At 38.1% G+C, this 14753-nt stretch overlaps 1 protein-coding gene across 1 annotated transcript in view; it reads left to right on the plus strand.

Annotated features, from left to right (window-relative positions):
• ITFG1 (integrin alpha FG-GAP repeat containing 1) overlaps positions 1-12273 on the plus strand; it is a 71814-nt gene extending 59541 nt beyond the window's left edge. Inside the window, exons 15-18 of the mRNA XM_002194441.7 lie at positions 5553-5677; positions 6548-6630; positions 8229-8346; positions 11730-12273. Of these exons, the coding sequence (XP_002194477.1) occupies positions 5553-5677; positions 6548-6630; positions 8229-8346; positions 11730-11789 (386 nt within the window). The 3' untranslated portion in view covers positions 11790-12273. The remainder of the gene's footprint in view (positions 1-5552; positions 5678-6547; positions 6631-8228; positions 8347-11729) is intronic.
• The last annotated feature ends 2480 nt before the right edge of the window (positions 12274-14753 follow it).

The raw sequence follows: 14753 nt of genomic DNA on the forward strand, positions 1-14753 counted from the left end.
TTTAACTAAATTGAATTGTGAGGTGAACACAAATGTCTAGCAGCTATTATAGTCGTGAATTTAAACATAAACATTGCAATATGTACCAGAAAAAAAGCAAGATAAGCTTATTTTCAATGGCCATTTGACGCTGCAAGGTTCATTGTATCGAATTCCACTACACAGAAGGAAGAGTGTATTCATGGAACAAGCTAGAATAATTTAATCATTGAATAGCTGGATTCAATGAGAGGGATTTGCTATTTGCAATAGGTAGGAGTAGCCTTCTAGTATCTAGTTTTTCTGTATAACTCTCTTTTGTTTAGAAAACTTACCTGAACTTGTAATGTTCCTTGCAATTTAACCAAACCTTGGATATTTGGGCATTACAAATGATGCAGCTTCCCCCATCAGCAATATGATAATTTTATTGTTGGAGGGGTTTTTAAGTTACTAGTTTTACTTCTATAATTTTATAGTGTAAAGGTATTTTTAATAAAAATACATATTATCATTAAAATGCATCAGGTTTGCAGTTTGGGTTTGGAGAGATGTCCCAAGTATTGGCAGCACTGCAATCATCAGTGTCCAAGTCCCAAGATTGCACTTTGAATTCCCTTACCCATGTTATTTCTGGTACTCCAGAACCAGGTATTGCAGACAAGGTTGAGAGGTGAAGCTGTGTGTTGCATTAATCTGGAATTTCCTATTAGGGAGACTGAGGAAAAGAGGCAGGCAGCTGGAGAAGACAGGGAGACACCCCCCAGCCCTTAGAAGAATGAAGTTACTGTTGCATATTTTAAGCAGAAAAAGAATTCTTTGACCACTGCATTTTTTTTTTTCTAACCAGTGACCCCCAAAGGCAATATGAAAGGAACTGAAGTAAAGCTTTCGACTAAAGCCAAGCAATTCAATTTCTCCAATTTTCTATGAAGCTTCTAGGTTTGAAGTTGTTGGGTTTTTGTTAGATTGTTTTGGTTTTTTTTTTTTTTTTTCTGAAAGCTTCTTTGTAAATTCTTAGGCACATTCCATGGGTTTTTCATTACTATCAGTTTTATTTTCCCTTTCTCTTGCAGTATGTGGTTGGCATATTTTCAAATAAAATCAGGAGCTGACAGCTTCAAAAAAAGGGGAATTACTCAGTGCACTTTAGCCCAGTGCTGGTAATGGCAACAGAGGAAACCACTGCAGTGTTCCAGCTGTGCAGGGAAGGGACGCACGGTCACTGTGCCATCACACCAAGTCTTGCACTGCCTCTGTCCTGTCCAGCTGTTGCCTGGGTGCTGTTCCCAGCTATGCAATAATCCATGCAACCTCTGCATGGCAGGTTTTGGGCTCATTTTTACTTTTTCTAGGATACATGTGTTTGATTATATAAAATAATTCGTTCATGTGCTGGTCTCAGTGTTTATGTAGGTGATGGGATAGAAGAATTTACATGCAAGTCTGAGACTAAAAGATACACTTTTGGAATCCTAAATAGTATTACTGAATTTTTGATTACACAGAATGGCTTTTAATTGGCTAATTAAATGCAAATAATATTTTGTCAAGAAAAGCATAATAAAAAGAATTATAAGGAATGCTTCAGGAAACCACAAGTTTGAAATCAGTTTTTTTCCATTTAGTCTTTCAGTTTTGTGTAGTGATCTTGCATGTTTCACAAAATAAGGTTATTTAAACTGACTGAACACTATCAGTATTGTGCATCTACTTCTGTAGGTTCAATGAGGTTGTTCCTAAATCCAGTACCATATGTTGTCAGTGCTGTTTAAACAAGAGAAGGCATTGCTCCTGCATGTAACTGCAACCACTTTCCCCTCACAAAGTTAAATTCTTCAGCCTGAAATAAGCTGCTGAGGACATTTCAGTTCAGCTCAGGGGAGAACAGGCTACCCTTGAGCTTTCAGCAAGTTTACATCAGGATAATGGAAACAGAAGGAAAATTACTTAATTCAGGTATAAAAGAATAAGTACTGTATTTATCACAGACAACACATGGCTCTGGTTTTTAGACAAGACTTTAGAAAGGTTAATGATACGAATTGCTTCCAATTTTATATGCCAGACTTCAGAGGTAAGGAGATTGATTCCAAAAGGTCCAGAATGGTGTCTGAATATCAAACTCTGCAAAATCTTGTGAGGTTTGGCTGCCCATCATTAGGTTTTTCTTACAAATTTGATCTCCGATAGGCTGAAACCACAGAAAACCATGTCCTAAAATGCTGAGGATTTTACTCTGCCCAAGGTTTTTTGAAGCAATAAACTTAATGATTTATGATTTAAAACAAGAATATATATAACACCACTAATGCAAATACCATAGCCTGTGATATCTGTGTGCTTTGAAATGGCATTTTTGAAACAAGAAGCTTAGGGGAAAAGACATAATATTGAATAGTCTTAAAAGTAGTGTTAAAAAGAAATCATGTGTAGCATGATCAGGAGGAGGTTTTTAAGTCTTGATTATAGTAACAGTTCTATGGATGAAGTCAAAACAAACTGAAGCAACAGCCACTTCCTCCATCTAGCCTACACTGACTTCCAAAAACCTAAAGAACAATTTGAATGTAAGAAATAAATCCCACTTTCCTCCTTGAAGACACAAAACTATTTTCAGATTTTCTTGGAACAAGTAAAAAGCTGTTTCTAGTAGTTTTACAAGAGGGAAAATTGCTGTGGTTGCTATTTAATTAAATTTGAAATATTTTCATAAGTAAATTAATTACCAGTGACTGGGAACTTCAGATAATGTCAATAAACTGTTGACAGTACTCTCTGTAATTTTTCTTTTTCTTTTTCATCTTGGTTTGGGGCTTTTATGTTTCTCAGGTGAGCAGTTGTCATTCTTAATTACTTGGTTGCAATTCGATGTGGAACTTTCCAGTAAGCATCAAACAGAATTTATGATAGATACAGGCTGAGGAAAGCAAGGAAGAGTCTCAGAGTTCTCCTGTGCTTAGTCAGCTTTAGTAAACTGGAACCTTCTACATGCTAATATCCTCTTTAGCTAATACCTCCTGATTTAAAAGGCAAATTTAAAAAAAAAGGATATGCACATTTCTGCCTGCTGTGTAGAAGAAAACATTCCTCTCTGACCTTTGCAAATGATCTATTTACATCCTGAAGTGTAAGATTTCATTATCCTTATCTTAGTAGGCATAAGAACCAGTGTTAGTAGCCATGAAATTATTCAGTGCTTTAAGAATTCTGTCTGCAGTATGTGACTCTCTAACCTCTTTAAGGCTGACTGCACACAGTATATGACATTTTCTTCCATTCTCTTTAATATAGTTGACATTCATTTCATTTGTAAGATGAAAGAAAAAAGCAAGATCTTAGTTGCAGTCTTGTCATGATCCTAAATATTTCACTCAAAAGTAATTCTAAAAGCTTTTCGATGTTACAGCAGTACCTTGTTCTTTTGGGGAAAGTCCTCCAGCATGCAGCATTAGTGAAAAAAATCTGAGAAAATCTTTTTTATGTTGCAGCATGATCAAGTAACACATCTGGTTTGTTTTTATAACCAAGTCAAATTAAATACACCCACCTTTGCTTCTTACTGCTTGTGTGTTGGTAACTGGAGGTTTCAGCTATTATGTACTTTGAGAATTACTCCCATTTTAGATTTGGATATTGACACCTGGAGATTGAGCAGTTTAGCCAAGATCATGTTAGGGAAGTCACTGGCAAGGCAGGGACAGACTCAGGTCTCAAACCCTGTGCTGTCCTATCCTGTGTTATCTCAACTTCCTGGGAAAATCCCTGTTCTTAAAGAGAAAAGCTGCTCAGTCAGTTCTTTGTGACACATCTTCTGTAATTGAGAAATCTACCCCACAATGTGCAAAGTACACCTTGTCCTCACAATAGACACCTGAAAGTACAAATGCAACTTAAATTTCCTCATCTGCTTGCTCATTACATGGTTCTACGTGGGGGAAAAAATAAATATAAAATGTGTATAATCTTTAGGAAGACCATTACTGTTTCTTTTTACTAATGGGATTTTAGCTTAATAAAAAGATAACTGCATCTTGCTGATTTTTCAAATCTCAGTTGACATTTATCTTGCTTTTTAAAATATAGTTATTACCATTCTAAATGCACAATAATACAGAATATTTACCTCCTGATTAAACAAGCCTATTTCAAAGCATGCCAGACAGCATAAGACAAGTGGCTTCCTCAAGAGCTGGTAGGGGAAGGGAGGCTGACAAACCAGAACTGTGAAGCAATCAGTGCAGTGAGCAGGGGTTCAGAATCCCCAGGCTGCACTAGCAGGAGCAGTTTGTCCCTGGAGGAGCGAACAGGAGCTGCAGAGCTGCCATGCAAGTGGTGTCTTTGCTTCACTTGGTGAAGCACTGCTGTGTTGTGGCCAGTGCTTGCATTTGCTGGCATCTCCAGGATGCCAGGAGGGGGGGTTAGGTGTTTCTTGAAAGGATGTTTGGATTTGGTGGTGAGTTAGTTTTCCCTGCCCTGTGTTCAGCACAGCTGTGCAGAATGTTGTGTCGCCAGTCTGGCCCACAGCCGCTGGGCTGGGGTCAAGTGCTGCCTCCTGAGCCAGGCCTTGGATGGCAGTGTGGAGAGGTGAAAAGCAGTTGCCTGTAAATTCATTGCAAAATATGGATTCCTGTTCTTTAATTCTGTTAAGGATCAAAGCTGAGAGAAATCTGATGCTCTAAAAATACTGACCAAAGCACATTCTTGTGAAAAGCTGTTTCTGTTTGTCACAGAAACCCATTTGTGCTTGTCAAGTGTCCCTTGTACTCATTCCTGTTAATCTGGTGAAGGCTGAATTCACTGTGGTGTTTCTGTGGTGCTGATACTGTTCTGCTGTGGAAGCAGAAGAGAACAAAGAACCCACACAGGATCTGAATCTATTGGCTAAAAATTAAATTATTTGAAGATTTTTTTAATTTAAATGGAATACCTGAATACTTTGGAAATGGGATGCCAGTGAACTTGTTGATAACTGCAATACTTGTCTGTTTCCCCACTGCCTTTTCAGGAAACCAAGAATCTTATTTTCCATCTACAGTTTCTCCTATAATTATTATTAACTTGCAACCACTGTTTTCATTAAATTAATTTATTCTTTGAAAATTTGTTCATGAGAATTTTCTGACAGTAGTAATTACAATTTAACACTGACAAGAATTAAAGTGAACCTTAACATGTTGAGTCTAATCTTGTAAATCAGTGGGCAAGAAACTTGGTACTAATCATGTAAAATTACATGCAGATAGTTGATTTCTTTTCAGCTTGTAACAAATAATGGAGATTTGAGTTAATATAGAAATGGTACTCAAAAGAATTGTCTTACCTAAAAATGTGAAGTGTTTAAGCTCTTCTCCAAGTGAGTACTCACAGGTAGTTTGGAAATGTGGGACTGAGCTTTAAGAATTAAATAATCACACGATTGGTGAAAATCTTTAAACATTTTTATTACTGACTGGGGAATGTGTACTTGTGTAGCAAGTTTGTAGTTTGGGGATTGATTGATTGATTGATTGATTGATGGGGTTTTTTCCCCTGAAGTACCTACTTGTGTTTCCTTTCTGCTTTCCCTGCAGCTGGCCAGCTCAGCCAGTCAGCACATTACGCTCTGCAGCTGCCCTACAACGTGCTGGGCTTGGGCCGCAGCGCCAACTTCCTCGACCACTTGTACGTCGGCATCCCCCGGCCCTTGGGAGAAAAGGTTGGTTGACATTTAAGATTGTCAAGCTAATTGTTTATGGTGCTACCTTTCCTAAGAGACTTTGCATGGAAAAATACTGCTGGGACACTTGTTTTTTGTTTTCTGAAGTAAGAATATCAAAGAAGTAAGTTTGTGTACAGAAAGGTTTGCCCAAAAGAACCAGTTTGCCCAGTTTATTTGAGGGGAGTATAAGCTCTGAAGCCAAAATAAAACCAAAAGATGGCTGAAACTGTCTATAAATGTTAGCACTGGTTTTCAGTGCTTGTTTGTAGGGCAAATGGGTATTAGGTCTGAGGGTCCAATTGTGGACTGCAGTAGCTGCAGGGCTTTCCCAGAGTTGCTATGGCTGGGCTGGGGCTCACATAGTCCCTTCTGGCTCAGTGATAAAACCATGGCAGTGTTGTGGTGGGGGGAAATTACTGTGATTCTCTAATCTTCACATGAAACATAAAAGTGGGGTCCTCACCATTTTCAGTCTTTAAAGATCTGATGGTGCTACTTTGAAAAGTTAGGTACTCAAATGGGCCAAATTGTGATTTGGATAATTGTTTTGCCTGCCTCCTTTGTAGAATCAGTTCTTTTCTTCTTTCCCTTTTATGCTGTTGCTTTGTACTTTTAAAGCAGATGCTGTGTTTCATGTCAGCCGTAGTTATTTTGCTTTTTATTTTTGGGGGGTGGGTTTTAAAGCATTTTGGAGCTTTCAGAGTAACAGGTTTATACAAAGATAAAGGGATTAATCACTTACATTTAAAGTTTTTTAAAAACCCACAATATTTTTATTTCTCCTTTCTTATGTTTCAACTGAGAATTTCTTTGCTTGTAAGTATGTTGGTTTGTTAGGAATTGACACAGCCTTTGTTTTTCTTTCAGTCCATAAGAAAACAAGAATGGACAGCTATCATACCAAACTCGCAGCTTATAGTCATTCCCTATCCTCATAATGTTCCTCGAAGGTAATGTTATCATTTGGATTTGCACTTCCCAAAATTACATTAATACACAGTGTAAATTAGGCATTATGTGTAGGTTTAGAGATAGTTATTTGTATAGAAAGTTACTGAACGACAAGGGTAGGGGGTCAGTGCTGAGCTGGAGTTGAAAATGCTGCTCAGGTATTTACACAGCCTCTCAGATGGTGCCCATAAACAATCTATTAAAAAAAAACCTATTACCAGCTCAGACAAACAATCAAAATGTATTACCAGCTCCACTCCTGTAAATAATAACATACTTGCTAGATTTAACAACATCCTCAGTGACAAATTATAAACATGGTAATAGTTGAATTAAGCATTTTTGTTTCACCAAACATGCAATTTCTGTCCGGTTCCATAGAAAAGCTTTGCTTCAGCCCTTCTGAATGCAGTAGCTGTTGCTACAGGAATGGATGTTTCCCTTTAGGTAAAGGTGAATGGGTTGGTTGCACAAGAGCTTGAACACAGAATTCACTTTGCAATTAAAATGTTTCTCCCGGAAAGAGAGCATGTTTCTCTTTTTGCTATTAGAGAAAACATTAGTCAAATATTCCAGCTGCATTTTGCCGCTTGATCTACCAGTGAGGTCAGTTGCATTTATCATGCAGAAATGATTCTGACATCAGTTCAGCAGTTAATTTTACTAGAGAACAAATAACAGTGGAGAAGTGATGTGCTGCTTGAGTTGCTAATTAACAACCACAGAAATAACATCTGCCAGATGATAATTTAGTTACAGTCTTGAGGTATTTAAAGATATGTGTTATGCAAAACAATTTCTGTTATAGTATCCTGAAACTGTTTTTGCTTTCGTTTAAAGTGGGTTTATGGACATTGTAGAATAGCAGACAATGGAATCCCCAGAAGAAATCAGATTTCATAATAAAAGCTTCTTAATTTATTTTTTTAAAATAGGTATGTGATTTCCTGAGAGGCCTCAACACAAAGCCTGCTGCTGACAGCTTTCCCATGATAGGAAACCTGTAGGATTACAAAAAAGGGGTTCCCCTGGCCTCAGGACCTCACATGATTTGACAGATGTCTTCCAGGAGCCCTAAAGTGTTTAATTTTGTTGATCTTCAGCCTTGATTATGCTTATGCATAGAGCTGTCCCTGGGTAAACTTCAGAAAAAGAGAACTGGACCCATGAGCCTGTCCAAGAGGAGCTTCTCATGTGGTGGAAGCATCTTCCAGGGTTATTTTCCCTGGCTGCTCTGTGTCCCCAGGCATTTCTGTGAAAGCTTTCCTTATGCATTTTACTTTGTCCTAGGCAAGGGCAGGAGATAAATCTTCTAATGAGAAAAAGCTAATTCCCTGAGGATATCCATAGCATTCATGAAAAGTTAAGCAGAAGCTGTATTTAGACATGGTATTGCTCAAAAATAATTATATTAAGCCATATATTTCCAAGTAAACATCATTAAGTTTCAGTCTCTAAATAGAGCTGCTCATTTCTGTAGACTAGGTTGTCACCTGTCTTACCCTAACAGGTTCTTTTCATCTTTGTAAGTAGAATCTGTTTTCTGTTTCTTAATGAGGGGTATTAATGTTTCCTTGGATTTTCTTCCTTTGTATAGCTGGAGCGCCAAGCTGTATTTGACCCCAAGTAACATTGTACTGCTAACAGCTATAGCCTTAATTGGTGTCTGCATTTTCATCCTGGCAATAATTGGCATATTACACTGGCAAGAAAAGGTAAGCTAATTTACTAGAACATTTTGTTTAACACTCCCTAATATTTTACAGACCTGTACATTGGGGTTTTTTCTTTTACATTTTTTAACAGTATAATAACTTCTGACACAGACTGAATTAAGTCACAAATGGTGACTTAATTCATTATTAATTAAATGTTTACCACAAGTTTTAAAATTGGCATTATTTTTATTTAAGCTCTAAAACACTTAAGCTTGTCCATATTGCTCTTCATTTCCTTTTTTTTTCCCATTAAGCTGTTGTTTCCAATTTAAATGGCTATCTTTGTTTCATATCTAAGCTTTCCATTTTGCAGTTTTAAGGAAAACTGTTTTGGAAAATGGAACATAACTCAGTTTACTTACCTTGAGTTCTGCTGGTAATCTAAAAACACGGAGAAAGGGTAACCCTCTTTGCTGGTTGCACTGACATTAGCATTCAGGAAGATATAGGGAGCCAGTTGTGCATATTGGCTGCTTTGCTCTGTGGGTCTGAATTACACATGCAGGGTATAGAAATCCATTGAGTTGAAGAAGCATTTTGAAAGGGGCCTTTCATGTCACAAAAGAAATGAATTCCCATTTTTCTTAACTATGCTCAGTTCACAACCATACCCAACTGGCAGAGTTGCCAATAAATGTTACTACATACCCAAACCATAATCTTAGCTGTCAGATAAAATTACTGCACATTCTGACGTGGTATACGTGTTTGTTTTTGTGATTTTGGAAATAAAGTGACCTTGTTAAACATTCAGACAAGTTTGCGCATGCTTCATATTTAAATGTTATTTGTCTGTCAGTCTTCACTCTTCAAAATGCTAAATACAGTCTCCAGCTAATAATAAGGCTGGGAATAAGACACACAAAGCAAAGAAATACAAAGTTTATGATGGCTGTTGTTAGCGTGTCCTGCTGTAACAAGAAAGCACTGCTCACCTGTAGCTCAGGGCTGCCAGTGTTTAATTCTCTCTCCAACATATCTTTAGCAAACAAGAATAGCAGAAAAGGTACTTGGACTTTGAGTTGGGGAAGGATTACCTATGTGTAATTCCATCTGGAGAAATGGAGATTTAATGGCAACATTCAAAAGGATTGTATACAATAATTCAAGCATTGTAGCCTAAGGAAGGTCTCAGCCCAGAGTGAGTGCTTTTAGAGCCGTTCTAAGTCCCAGGTGTGTGTGAATGAAGTGGTATATTGGTTATATTGTAAACTCATTTCCAACGCTGCAGCACAGAATAGGCACACATATTTGGACAAATTGTGTGTATTTTCAGACCATTGTATAAACGTGTTAATTCCTATATTCTTCCTATAGATTTTTGCCTTCCCAGTGTTTAGAAGTGGTTGAGATACTGAACAAGTAAGAGTGTTCACCAAGGCTGTGTTGTGCATCCTTGACGTGTGTAAAGTTAAACTCAAAGTTCTTTGTTTCTAAGCTTGTTCTTAGTTTACTGCCTCTCAGCAATCCTCTCCTAAAAATACTTTCCTGGTTAAATGCCTGTCCCTTGCAGATCTCTGGAGTACATGTAGCAAAGAAAGGAAGGGGAAATGAACTGGCACTTATAATCTTTTCTTTCCCCCAGAGAATGTGTGTATCTGTAAGCTGCAGTGTTTTATTCAGCAGTTTAAATAAATCCTGGACTTTGACCTCTGCAGATAAATAGTAGCAGGAGCCCTTTGTCTACACTAGTTCTTACACACTCATCTGCCAGCCGGGTATTGGAGTACTGAAATAGCTGTAGGTTTTAGGGGTAGGTGTTGCTCTGTCTTGCCTTAGAAATGTTGAATGCATTGAAGAAAAAAAGGCTTTGAAATCTCAGTTACTGGATTTTCATTTTGATACACCAAATGAAAAAGAAATTGAGGAAGAATTGACACTATTATTCATCTTACAACAAATACAATCTTGCTACATTTGCTACAGCCCTCCATAGTCCTTATTCTCATTCTTGAGAACTTGCTTTGGGGTCATGAGACCAGTCATGGAAACACTGCACAGTGATGGAAATACTGCTGGAGAGGGTTTGCTGGATCCAGCAGAGTATCAGTTACTGTCAAATTTGAAGCAATAATTTTTTCAGGACGCATACAAGAAATGGAGTGGAAATTGTTGTCTAAGTGAGACTGTGAAATTTTTTTTGAATGTGACAAGCATTTCAGTGTAGGAAAGAGTGTGCCACTCCCTCCTTCCCACCCCTTTTTTTGACATCCAAAATACTACTGACACTGATAAAGTCCCTGCCAAAAAAGCCAGACTGATATATCTTAAACCTCACTGACAGCTCTGCTGCTGCTACAAAATGCGGTAAAATCCATATTTAATCCAAGGGAGTTGCTATCACACATAAACATTGTGTAATGAGGAAAGCTTTGGCCTTGAGCCAGAGCAGACGATGAACTCTCATGGCAGAAGATGGGCACCGGTTTCTGCCACAATTGTTGTGTATTTTTATCAACTGAGACACAGCTCTGAATGCCCACGCAGCACCTACTGGCGAGGCTTTTCTTCATTTTACTCCTTAAAAAAAAAAAAAAAAACAAAAAAGAAAGAAAGAACATGGGTCTCTGCAAGCTAAAAAGCATTTCAGTCTGCTTTGCCAAATTCTCTCACGCTGGGATTTACACATACTGTCATGACACAAGCACAAGTTTGCACTGTGTGTTCAAGAATCTTGAAGAAATGCTTCCATCCTCTCTCTGTTAAATGCTTTAGCACACAAGAGGAGACGTGGGAGAGGACATGTTTTGACATATGACATAAATTCTAGGTACAATTTAAATATGCTGCTTTTTCCAAGCACCACCCAATTCACTCTTTCAGCAGGTCAGTGTGTGTTCTGCATAAATAAGCAGGGAAATGCATCCTACTTCACATTTTCATGATAAAAACAAAAGACACAGAACATTTTTCACCTACTTGGTGCTGTTAGTTGTTGGTTGAACTACTGTCTTGCTCTAAAATTGTATTTAACAGAATGTTTTTTAAATTAGATTCTTCATACATGTAACATAAATTACATTTACAGTTAATCTAGAGTAATTTCATTTTATATTTATAATGTAGACAAAATGGATACCAGGAAACAGTCTTCAGGTTTGAATTATTCCTTTCAAAAAGCATTATTAGAAATAACAGAAAATAATGGGTCGTAAATACTATAACAGCAGAGCATTAACAGCAGAAGCCAATTTTGTGTAGATTATTGCTATTTCAAGCTGACATCATTTAAAAGTTAATTGTTGGGACTTTTACTAAGCCTTTTTGCCTTTTGTCAAACAGCTTGAAAAAAATCAACCATTCTCTGACACTTGACAGCTCATTTCTGTAACAGTATTGCTCTAGATTCCACAAAGTGTTTTTTTATTATTATTTTTCAGAAAGCAGATGACAGAGAGAAGCGACAGGAGGCTCATCGGTTCCATTTTGATGCTATGTGACATGCCTTAATATTTATGAAGGAGCTGCTACTCATTTGCTTAATTGAAAGACTAAATTCTGATTTTTAAAATTATTACCATGAAACTACTGTTGGTGTGTTATTTGTAAATGTTGCATTATCTGGTATTTATTTGGAAAGTATTAAAATTAGACCTGAATGTCTCACAAGGCCTTTCAGTTAAGAGACTGTATATAATAGCATTTGGCCTTTATTTAACAGAACTGTAAATTTGTTTTTCTTAGTAAAGGGATCAAATTGCATGTACCATTGTTTATGTACCAATTCTTTAGTAATATTTGATAGAAAGAAAGGTATGTAAAGAAGTGTAGCATTTCAGCGAGCCAGAATACCTTGTATCACTTGGTCTTGTCCTTTGTTCATTCCTGCAAAACAACCTGGTTTTTGAAAATTAAACCTGTGCAATTTCTCAGATTACTTCATCATTAGTTGTTTTGATTGTATTAAATGGTGCTCAACCAAAAGTATTCTGTATTTTTCTTTGTTTAAATCCATATGTGCAATAGGTAAAGAGCTTAGGAATTAAGAGAACCAAAAGGAACCTGCAGTGTGATGTGAGTTCAGTCATCCTGGGATAGATGCAGTATTTATGTGTGCTACTTCTACAGAGAGGACAACGCATTAAAAAATTAAAATCATAAAAATGTATCAGCATTACATAAACTGCTTTTATAATTAAACTATAACTACATTTGTTTTAGAAAGGCACAATGTCATTATGAAAGTAACTATTTTTTTAACATAAGAAAGGTATGGGATTTTTTTTTTGGTTTTGTTTTTCAAGAAGTTAAACATTTTTGAGGAGAGGTTGAGGATTGACATCCTAAATTGTATTGCTAAGTGATGAGATCTGCAAAGATTAAATTAAGAATGTAATAGGACTCAGAATAATCAATGCACATTTTCTATGTACACTGCTATGCCCAAATTTCATAAGGCTGTAATAATGACAGAAGATGTGTCACTCAACTTTAAATATTTTAAGTGGTGATAAAGTAATAGTTGCTCAGTGTACTTGGTATCCTGGAAGAATCTCTGAGATTAATCATGCTTTTATTTTACATGAGTTTACACCATTAATTCTGCAGTTACATCAGTTAATTTGCATTCCTAATACTGTTTGGTAAACTAGAACATCTTTCTCAGCAAACTGAGCGTGTTGGTCGTCACGGCACTCCCGTGTGCAGGGGTCCCTGCTCGGGGCTGGCACATCCCTGGAGCGCTCCCTGTGCCTGGCAGGGCAGCCCCAGACAAGAGGGAGTAGGTCCAAAGCTGGGCTGGTGGGGCTCACCCCGAGTGCCAGTCAGCCCCTGGGTTACCATGGCAGTGCTGAACACTGACCCATTCATACAGCAGCCTTGTGTGCTGAGTGTCCCGAGCTCTGAAGTGTCACTGGGTACTTCCAATAGGCATTGATCAGATGCCAGCACGAGACTCTCATATCACATTACTGTTATTATTCTAAATGCATAATGCACTGTGGCAGCAAAGTTGTCTGTAACCCTCTATCACAATATAATACACATAGATTAGCTTCCTTTTGTTTTTGAAAAAGCAGTTAGGAATAAAATAACCTCACGCTGACATTTAAGCTGTTGTACAACACAATGAACTTGGTATCTTTTGCTCTGAGGTATTCTGCATGCTCAGTAGTGCATCATTGCATCACTATAGACAGTACAATAAAGTTTACCCCAGGTTCTAAGTACTTGTAGCATGGCTCACAGTCTATGCATACTGTTTGAATTAAGGCATTAAATATTGTTAAACCTGTCATCAGAGGTTTCATGTTGTACTTTGGTTCTCTATTCTATAAGCATTAAACGTATGCTTAAATAAGGTTATTGCCCTTCTCTCAGGAAGTTAAGGAAAGCAGCATCATTTAGGAAGTTGTAGTTCCAGGTGATTGTCACAGTAACTGAGAAGTGAGAAATAGTGAGCTACATAAATTTCCAAACTGCAGCCACTCGAACACAGCCCTGGTGAGAAATGCTATTGGAAGCTTCCTCGGTGTGAAATTTCACCTATATAAAAATACTGTTGACAGGCCAACTGACAGATGGCTGTTGAAATACCATCTTTCTTTGTTCTCATTTTCTATGAGAAGCTTTAAGACTGAATCTTCCTACCAGATTTATCATTAATGCACTATAATCCCCCAACAAAAGAACCAACTTTTCTGCTGCAGATTAATAGGCATATTCTACATAGTATGATATTCCTCCTGTGCTGAGGCCATTGTGCTTAACAGACAGAGAAATTAAAAACACTTTCTACAGTTAATGGAGAAGTAATCACTACAAACACACCAAGTTTGTCAATTCAGGGCTTCTATAGAATCACAGAATGGTTTGGTTTGGAAAAGATTTTGAAGATCATCCAATTCCAACGCCCCTGCTATGGGCAGGGACACCTTCCACTACCCCAGGTTGCTCCAAGCCCCATCCAACCTGGCCTTGAACACTTTCAGGGATAGGGCAGCCACAGCTTCTCTGGGGAACCTGTGCCCAGGACTCATCACCCTCCCAGGAAAGAATTTATTCCTACCACCAATCTAAAGCTCCTCCCTGCCAGTGTGAAGCCATTCCCCCGTGTCCTGTCCCTCCATCCCTGGTGTATTGTCTCTCTCCATGTTTCTTTGTAGGCTCCTTCCAAGCACTGCAAGGCCACCCTGAGCTCACCCCAAAGCTTCTCCTCTGCAGGTGAACAATCCCAGCTGTGCCAGCCTTTCCTCCCCGCAGAGCTGCTCCATCCTCTGCTCCTCCTGTGCCTCCTCTGGGCTCTCTCAGCAGCTCCAGGTCCCTCCTGTGCTGGCCAGGCTGGGGCAGCTCTGCAGGTGGGGCAGAGGGGCAGAATCCTCCCTTCCTTACTGCCTCCCCAGGTCCTTCTCTGCAGGTTTGCTCTTGACCTATTTATCCCTGTGCCAATATTTGATATTGAAGAG

This window comes from Taeniopygia guttata, chromosome 11 (assembly GCF_048771995.1).
Source record: "Taeniopygia guttata chromosome 11, bTaeGut7.mat, whole genome shotgun sequence".
NCBI classification, from domain to species: Eukaryota; Metazoa; Chordata; class Aves; order Passeriformes; family Estrildidae; genus Taeniopygia; species Taeniopygia guttata.